The sequence below is a fragment of the Gossypium raimondii genome, chromosome 6 (genome assembly GCF_025698545.1).
Source record: "Gossypium raimondii isolate GPD5lz chromosome 6, ASM2569854v1, whole genome shotgun sequence".
Lineage (NCBI taxonomy): Eukaryota > Viridiplantae > Streptophyta > Magnoliopsida > Malvales > Malvaceae > Gossypium > Gossypium raimondii.
The window spans coordinates 21,218,930-21,229,055 of record NC_068570.1 but is presented as its reverse complement, the minus strand read 5'-3'; the positions used below and the strand labels follow the sequence as shown (position 1 = coordinate 21,229,055).

The window sequence follows — 10,126 nt, the reverse complement described above, 5'->3', positions numbered from 1 at the left end:
GGAATTCGGATTTGAAGTTGGGAAGAGGCTGGTGCGAAAGAGCACACCCCCGAGGGTGGGAGTCAGGCTCATTAAAGTTGTTGATTGAGCAGTTTTGTTGGGGCAAAAAGCCCTAAAATCTCCCCTTTTTCCGTTTGTAGTTGCCTTAATTCCTTAAATGATACAATCATGTAATGAATTTTCACCTGTGAACTTTCTTTGTGGACCTCTTACTAAATAATATCATCCCAAGTTACTCTCAGTTCGTAATCTACGAAATGTATATATTTTCATGTCATGTTCTGTTATCCTTACCACCAAGGCATTCATCAGATATGAGGTCAATTTTATGCCATTCTCTTTTTTCCATTTGTATAATATTGCCATAACACATAACAATAGCCTTCTATCCTAAGAAAAATATATACATATTTTTTGGTCAAGTGACTCTAAGCTTGTAAAGTGCACCAGAACTTGCTTAATCCACGTATTTTTCCATTTTTCTTTAATCCAAATGTTGATAGTTTTTACATGGATCACTTTGTATTGCCAGTCATGCATGAAACTCAGACCAAGTATATATAAATTTTGTATATGATCTTTGGGATATTCTGATGGAACACTTTTTGAGTCCTAGAATTCCCCCTACATATCTATGATATCTATCATTTTACAATCTCAGGGAAACAGATTAAGCTGCAAAATGTACCTTCGGGTTGCCGTATACACCGTGAAGCAGGGTATCAAGAGGATCGATTCTTGGGGACAATGCAACAGCCCTTTTTCAAAGCAGCCACCCTTTTCTTGAATCTCAAGCATTTGTCGTGTTTTGGTTCTGTAATACTGCGGTTAGGAGTAAGTTGTTTTGATCTTCTGATGGAATTCATCTCCATTGCGTTTATGAACTGATTTAGGTGCTGAATGTATTCCGGATATGATTCCAGATTGCAATGGCCGCCTCCCTTAACCCATAAAGGCTCGTACTTTTCCTTCGAAAGTTCCCATAATCGCTTCCCATGAGACCAATCAACAGTCTCGTCGTTTGTACCCTGTAATCGTTGATTGACAAGCATGCATCAAGATATGCACGAGGAATAAACCGAAAAACACCTCGGTTCAAATACAAATCAACATTGAATTCACCTACTTGATGATATATGGTATCTAGGAGGGTTAGATCTAACAAGGCGTATCTTATTTCAGTATATTGATAGAAAAGTTGTACGGAGGAAAACATACTTACATGCACAACTAGAACCGGACAAGTGACACGCCGTATTTTGTCTATATTCTGCAAATATTTGGAAAGAACTTACTTGATGCGAATCGAAATACTTGAAGTTTGAAGTAGAATGATAGATTTTTCGTGTGCAGAACCAAAAATCAAACTTACTTTAAATATATCAAACCAAAATGTCATCTTAACAGGATACAAGACTCGAATGCCGGAAAGGATAGCGCTATGAAGAACGACTCCACGTAGTTTAGGTAAACGAGCAGCCAAGTGTAGAGTTGGTCCACTTCCGACGGATTGGCCGTAAAGTATTAAGTCTTCCTGCTTAACCCCATATTCCTTCTGCAAACAATTGTACACTGCCTCTATGTCATAATATGTGTTGAGCTCAGTCGGCTATTGCAATAGCAGGAAAAAGAAAACAAGCAACTTATCAGGTATCAAAATTTAGTCACAAGGGTAAATATATAAGACATTTACAAGCAGTTTGAGAGTTAAATCCAAAACTGAAATACAAGAAAATAAAAAATGCATTGATTCTTTTTACCTTGCCAGATGATGCTCCATAGCCTGAATAGTCATAACTGCATGCAAAAAGAGAAAGAAAAAAAGATGTGTTTAGAAATGAAGTTTCCAAAGTAAATTATAATAACATCAAAGCTTGAATTTGACAGGCTATGCCCTGTAAAAACCATTTTAGCTATGATTTGGATGAACAAAAAAGGAACTGTTTATTTCAGCCTTTTACATGCAATTCAATAGATAAAAATTACGAAACAACCGATGTTTTTCAAGATTCATTTCCCCTTTTTGGGGGTAAAAATGACATGGATGAATTGATGCACAAGGTCCAATGGAGATGAAGCTATTTCATGAAAGCTCAGATCAAACCATTAAAGGATACATGTATGTATGTATATTGTTATACCTACACTCAATGACCTCGCCTCACTTCCTGTCAACCTCACTGACCAGAGCCTCGATTTAGAGTCGCAATGTGAGCTAAGAACACTAGCAAGTCCTAAACCTTGCGACCCAAGACCTTGTAAACTCACACCATAGGAATAACACCTTGTACTTGTCTTTCCGTATGCCACCATATGTTTGTTGTTTTGACATGATAATCCATACCTACTAGAACAGGACATCAAGGAGTTGGCTGAATTTCAGGGAGTACGGGGCTAATATAAGAGCAACACATGACATTCGAGGAATTATCAAAGGCACTCCTTTTAAGATCCATGGACATCAAAACAAGGGACTAGTTCTCTCTCCTCTCACACTCTAAGCTATTTTTATTTCTTCTCTTGAATCTCGATTCCCTCAAAGGATCCCTATTCCAATCATCCTCAATCACTTATGGCTCTCCATCCATCGGGTGCATCGTCACACACCTCTGTAACCCAAATAGTGTATATGTTTGTATATGTACATAAGGCTTATTTCAAACATTGGTAAAGTTGAAGGGTTCACGAATATGCAGACGAGATAAAAAAACAATAGGTACATTAAACCTAAAAACACAACCTTTGGAAAAGGAAATGAAAAATGAAAGAGAAACCAATACCAAAATCAATATCCCAAATTAAAGATTCAAAATTAGAGAAAACTATAGAAAGATATGAAAATAAGAAATCCCAAATCAAGGAAAAAGGGATACCTCATAATATTGACCCTAAGGTGGGCTCTGAGTTCATAAAACAATTCATGCATTTGGCCAATATCAGCAGCATTGGCATGCGAATACAAAAGGGTGAACCTGGCAAAAGGGTGTCTCCAAAACGTGGCCACGATCTTGTTCCCACCTTTGGTGTCGATTAAATTGACATCCATATTTTTGTCAGCCGTCACCCCCGGCATGGCCAGCTTCCCATTTTCTTCCCTGCAAACTTCATACGTTGGTGGGTCTGGTGGGAAAAATGCAAGCTTTGCAGCCACATTCGACGTTACGTTCCCCATTTTCTTCTACAACACACGCATTATCAAATTGAGAAGAAAACTTTTCTAATAAATAAAACAAACCCGGTTTTTTATTTTCATATATGAAGCTGGACAACAACACATGCAATGAACATATTGGCAGAAGTACTTTTTTTCCCTCCCTGTTTTCCCTTTTCTTTTTTCTCAAATGCTTTGTTTAAAGGGTATTGATTTTTGGTCTTTAAATTTTCTGTTAGTGATGGAGTAGTTTTCGGGTGTTGGTCATGATTGGTGCTTCTTTCTTCTTCTTTTTTTTTTCCTTATGGGTTTCGTTTGTTTAATATATATTTATATTTATATCTACGAAATACGTATTTTTTTGGTAAAATTATCCCTATATTCTTTCAACATTTGAAATTTAGTTTCCTACTATTATTTCATGTAGTGTTTGGTAACTGAAATTTGGATTTCAAAATTTTAGCTTTGAAATTTATAATTTATGAATTCGTTATTTTAAAATTTTTGTTTGAAAATTAAAATATTTGAAATTCAAATTTTGAATTAATCCAAATTTATTGTTTGGATAATTTAAATATAGATTTGGATTTCAATTAATTCTAATCTTTAACAACATTTTAAAAAAAATTAATTAGTTAGGAGGAGGATGGGCGTCGAAACCAATAAATATAAATTCTTACGATAAAATAAGATTAATTAGCAGTATAGAGCAGTATGGTTGAATCCACAAGGTCAATCCCAGATCACTTGCAAATCGACCCTTGTCGAATTTCCAACCATATGGCACGTACCCGTAATTTAACACTCCGACAGCCTTGCGATTTGAAAAGCCCAACTCGAATTAACGACTTCAACCGTGTGGGTTGTTTAAATCCGATCACTATCTCCCTTAACGGAATCCAACTATCTTTTCCGAATTGAACACGCCAATTTGTTCGCGGGGTTTTGAATACAACACCGCCAACTCAACTTCCCAACTGTACACAGGTTCATATCTCACAATTATTTTGTCGAAGCGATAATCGGACTAAAGCTAAAAAGGGTTTAGTTAATCATGAAAAGTATCATACTTGAGAATACATGATTTAAATGAAATTGTGGAAAGTGGGAAGGGGAAGGGCTTGGTAGGCAATTAATCAAAAAGTTGAAAGTAAAAGAAAAAGAGTTGAAATGGCAGAATAGAATATGACGCAGGAATGGAAAAGAAAATAGAGAATTTATTAAATGCAAAAGGTCAAGTGTGTGTTCAATTGGTTGTAGTTATTAGGTATTTATATAAGCTTTTAGTGCTAAAATTTAGCTAGATTTTTCCTAAATACTATCACTAAATAATCCTAAATATTATCACTAAATAATTATAGATATTATCACTAAATAATTCAAAATTTAAAATTAAATTTAAACTAGAGATTAAATTTAAACTAATTACAAAGTGTAATAATATTAAAATCCTTCAATTTTATTGAGCCACTTTTAAAAAAAAATCTTCAACCCTTCAATCTTTATCTAGTCATCCTTGAATCTTCAATCTTTCGATCAAGCCTTCCTCCTTATTTTTTTGTTCCAATTTAGCCCCTTTTTATAAGAGTTTGAATTCAACACACTAACTTCATTCTTGATAAGAAAAATCTAAATTTAATAGCATTTTATTTGATAATTAGCCAAAATTAAATATATTAAAAACATGAATTTATCTTGCTATCAGAGGACTTTGAACATTGTTGTTTGAATTGGACTAGACCTTTTGTTCAGATCAAGAATCAATTAGAGTATCGGTTTGAAGAAAGGCATTAGACCAATTGATTCTAGAACTGGTACAGATCGATTGATTGGATGATTTATTAAATATTTTATTTTTATGAATTTTTTAATAATTTATTTAATAGAATCAGATAGATTAGTCAAACCCATCGTACTAAACAAACTGATCGAATGATCAAATCTGTTAGAACAACAAACCAGTTGCCTAATTATGAAAATTACAAAAATTATAAATTAAAAGTCAGGGGTTTACAAATAAAAAATGTGGAAATTATTGTATAAATGAAAATTTTGAATACTTACACTGTATTAAATTATATACATGAAGCTTCGTCACTATTTTCAAGACTGGACGGCCCAGTCAGACCAATTGGATCTAGAATTGGTCAGGGTATCAGTCCAGAATAAAAAGGTCAGATTGGTTGACTTATGAATCGGTTGAACGGGTCAGACTGGCTGAGCCAATGACTGGACTAATTTTGATCTATTTTTAAATATTTTTTAAATAATTTATTTAATCTAACCAATTGGATCGGTCGAATCAATTGAACCAAAATCAGTGGTCTGACCGATTCGTCTACCGGTCCAATTTTCAAAACCTTGAACTTTGTTAATAATATATTATAAGTAAAATTATCTATTTATTGTTTGCGTTCTAAAAGAAGTATGAAAGAAAAAAGAACAAATAAATTCCTATATTTTTTAAATCAATCTTAAATTTTGAAAATTTTAAATTTTAAAACAGATTTTAAAATTCAAAATTAAACTCTTATAAAATTGAACCTGAATTTACTCAAATTCAAATCTAATTTTTTTTTATTTGTTTTCCAAACAAAGAAATTGTATTTCAAATGTTTTGACCCAAATTCATGTATCCAACCAGGCATCAAGTACAGTCCTTCAACTTTTTTTATTATTTAAAAATGTAAAGTATAATTGTTAACACCCTTAAATTTCAATATTCACCCACAACTTACTTTGTGGGTTTCAGTTGTGGTGTGCGTGACAGTGATTTGCTTTTATCAAGAGTATGTGAGTTGTATAAAATTATTAACGCCATTAAATTATTTTTGGTAAATTTATGTTCATTATAAAGTCATTTTAATTACATACTACTAAGTATGTATTTCTTTTCATTTTAAAATATCACATTAACAAATTTAACCAAAAATTAATAATTTACCAATTGAATTTATTTTTTAAATTTAAAAAGTAAAAAATATTAAATATTAAAATAAAAATAAAAAATAAAAATTAAATTTCAAATTTTAAACAACATAAAACTTATAGCATATTTTAACTTTTTATTTATTCACATGCTATTGGTTATCGGTAGCTAATATCATAGTAGCCTGAATCGTTTCTGTAATAAATTGGTGCCAAATAATTTAAATTTTGTTATTGTTAAAATTTTGGTGTGCTAATTTTTTTAATTTTTTAATGATAAATTTAGTTTTAATATTTATTTATTTTGTCACTTTAGTCTTAATTCTCTTTTATCACATTTACCTTCGGCTTTAAAATTTAGTTAAATTATTTTTTAGAAAAATAATTAAATTGTTAAAATCTTAAAGACACTAATGAAGTGGCCTAATGGTAATTTTCAGTATACAACATGGATACTTTTTTTTAAAATTTTTATTAAATTCTTATTTGAATTTTTATGAAGTAAACATGAATTGTGATTCAATTGTCACATTAATGTCTTTAGATTTTAATAGTTCAATTAAAATTTTACCTAAAATAATAATAATTACCAAGCTTTTAAAAGTTAAAGGCCAAAATAAAAAAAATTGAAGTAACAGAAAAAAGAGTAAATGCTAAGATTAAATTTATTATTATATTTATAAATTTTAGATCACGTTTAAATTTATTATTAATTAAACATAGATTTACGCTTAATTATGCAGTTATAAAAATAAAGTCATCAAACCATATAATTTAAAATAATAAGACGAGATCTCAAATTTCTGAGTAACAGAAAAGATGAGACAAACTAAATATGTCACATTAAAAAAATAAGTATTTGCACAAATACAGATTTTAAATCTCCTTTTAGGTTTATTCATAACTTCTTGTTCTCTTTACAATATTGGAAGTTACTTTTAGACTTTAATTTATTTATTTTATTTTTAAAATTTAGTCTTTTATTTTTCAGATTTTAAAATTTAGATTTAATTGTTAACATTGTTAATATTTTTTGTTAAACTTATTGGTGTAACATTTTGAAATAAAAAATACTTACTTATTAGCAATATAGCTAAAAAGATACGTTGTAATGAACCTAAATTTAACAAAATAATTTTAATAAGGTTAATGATTGAATAAATTTTAAAATTTAAAAGTAAAAAAAACTAAATTCCTAGAAATAAAAATATAAAGATTAAATTTTAAACTTATGAAAATATAGATACCTTAAAAATTTTAACCTAAACTCACCAATTCCATATATCTCTAACAATTATTCCAATTTTCAACCTCGTTATAAAGACAAATTCTATCAATAGAATTTGTTCAATTCATGATAGTTCGTATCATTTTAGTACAGCTCGATAAGTATCGTTTCTAATATAAATCAATATAAAGTAGTTTAAGTTTGATTTTGATCAAAGTGTTACTCATTTTAGTTTGTACATTTACATACCGACTTTGTTGGGGGTAAACCCGCGTATGCAACGAACAAGAATAGTAAAAAAGAAATTGAAAAGATTGGACACACAAATTTACATGGAAAAACTCCTCAAAAAAAGATAAAAAGTAACAGGTAAAATGAGGTTTCACTAATATAAAAGAAGTAAAAAGATGGAGAGAATTAAAGATAGGAAAACCAGAAACCCTGAAAGAAAAACCCTTAAAACTCAAAAAACACAAAATTATCTTAATCTATATATTTTATGTACTTTAAACCTAGGGTAGCTAAGGCCTATTTATAGGTTGAAATTCATAGCTTTTATGATTAGAATATCCCTAGGTTAATCAAATCTTAAGTGGCAAAACTAAAACAGAGTTTAACTGAGAGAATAAAAGTGAGAAAATTAAGGAACACATTGTCATGTCGTGATGTGGTTTTTGTGTTGTCGGGATGAAGAACAATCGTGTCGTTAGGACGAAGCTTTTCTTCTCGTTGTGATGTCGGCTGCTCGTCGGGACTAATAGTCTTCTCTCGTTGTAACGTCATTCATTGTTTTAGTCTAAATGCGAGGCAAACTTTCATAAATCTCCACCTTGACTCGTATTTGACTTAATTCCTTTGATAAGCCCTATTATGGGCCTAATTGGATCTTTTTCGGATACTTACCAAGTTCAAGCAGCGCTCGAACTTTGAAACTGGAAGACTTTTTGTCAACATGTCGGTCAGGTTGTGTTTTGTGCCAATTTTGTAAATCTGAACATCTCATTAAGTGACCACCTCTCGAACAAAGTGATAACGAATGTCTATGTGCTTTTTCCTTTCGTGGTGCATCTAATCTTTGGTGAGATGCATAACACTTTGACTATTACATTATATAACAGTTTCCCTTTTCTCGTTAACCAATTCACTAAACAGGCCTCTTAACCAAATTGCTTCTTTCACTGCTCAAGTAATTGCCATGTATTCTGCTTCAGTAGTCGATAAGGCCACTATGGCTTAAAGTGTTGCTTTCCAACCAATGGCACAATATCCGAAAGTAAATAGATAACCTGTGAGAGACCTCTTTCAATCTAAGTCTCTTGCATAATTCGAACCAAAATAGCCGACAAAACCCTTTTGGCTTTTTCCAAAATAGATAGCATTTTTGAAGTACCCCGTAAATATCTGAAATCCACTTAACCGTATGTCAGTGTAACTTACCTAGTTTGGCTATGTATCTGCTAACAACACTAACAACATGTGAAATATTGGGGCGAGTGCATACCATTGCATACATTAAACTTCCAACTGCTATTGAGTAAGGTATTTTTGACATGCACATTTCTTCTTCTTCATTTTGAGGGGAACCTAAAATTGAAAGTCTAAAGTGTGAAACTAAGGGAGTACTTACCGGTTTTGAGTCTTGCATCTCAAATCGCTTAAGGATTTTCTTGATGTACCTATGTTGCAACAAAAATAATTTCCCGGAATGTCTATCCCTTGAAATTTCCATCCCTAAAATTTTCTTTGCTGCACCTAATCCTTCATCTCGAACTTAGAGTTAAGTATGCTTTTAATTTGTTCAAATTCTAAAGAATCCTTAGTTGCTATCAACATATCGTCAACATAAAGTTATAAATATATGAATGAATCATCATCAAGATATTGCAAATACACACAATTGTCATGCTTACTTTGAGTGAAACCAATACTCAGTATGAAGGAGCCAAACTTCTTGTACTACTGGCGAGGACACTGCTTTAGACCATATAAATATTTTCGTAGAAAGCAAACATGATCTTCCTTACCTTCAGTTCTGAAGCCTTCCGGTTGCTGTATGTAGGTGTCTTCCTGAAGGTCACCATGAAGGAAAGTAATTTTTACATCTAATTGGTCCAACTCGAGATTGTTTAATGCAACAAGAGCCAAAGATGTATATTTCACAACGAAAGAGAAAACATCATGAAAATCAACTCCCTCTACTTGATTGTACCCCTTTTGCAACCAATCTTGCATTGTATCTAGTGTCGTTTAAACCCAAACCTTCATTCTTCATAAATACCCATTTGTAACCAACTATTTTCTTACCGATGGGTGGTTTAACTAGCCACCAAGTCTCGTTCTTTTGAAGTGATTTCATCTCTTCTTCCATAGAAATGAACTATTTGCTAGAATCGGAGGCCTAAACTGCCTCAAGATGACATGAAGGGTCAGTTGAATCAATTCTCTCTACAACACTTAGAGCATATGTCACTATGATACATGAACAGATGGGGTGAAATTTATTAAATTTCATTTATCGAAACTGCTAGTTTTCAAGTTAAGAAAACCAGCAGATTTGCGACGACTTTTTGGATGGGATTCAAGCATTTTTGGGTTGAGATGTCTTCATGGAGTTTTGAAGATATATCTCTTATCTTTGAAACACACTTTAAATCACCTGATTTCAAGTCTGGAAGCTCAAGTTATGACTGTTTTAGTGAATACTACGCAAGCAAAATTTTTGGATGAGATTATGACGGGAATTACGAGATTTGGGCTTTTAATTCGAGTTTAACTCATATTGGGTTCAGGTTTTAGGCTTAAATTTTATTATATATGAG

The 10,126-nt window shown here is 31.8% G+C and overlaps 1 protein-coding gene across 1 annotated transcript; it reads right to left on the bottom strand.

Moving 5' to 3' along the window:
- Nucleotides 1-722: 722 nt before the first annotated feature.
- LOC105773625 (uncharacterized) lies at nt 723-3,319 on the bottom strand. The gene is made up of 5 exons (XM_012595660.2): nt 2,874-3,319; nt 1,761-1,797; nt 1,373-1,609; nt 1,223-1,270; nt 723-1,028 (listed from the first exon to the last, which is right to left on the bottom strand). The coding sequence occupies exons 1-5, from the start codon at nt 3,170-3,172 to the stop codon at nt 723-725; spliced, it is 927 nt and encodes a 308-aa protein (XP_012451114.1). The 5' UTR covers nt 3,173-3,319.
- Nucleotides 3,320-10,126: the final 6,807 nt, after the last annotated feature.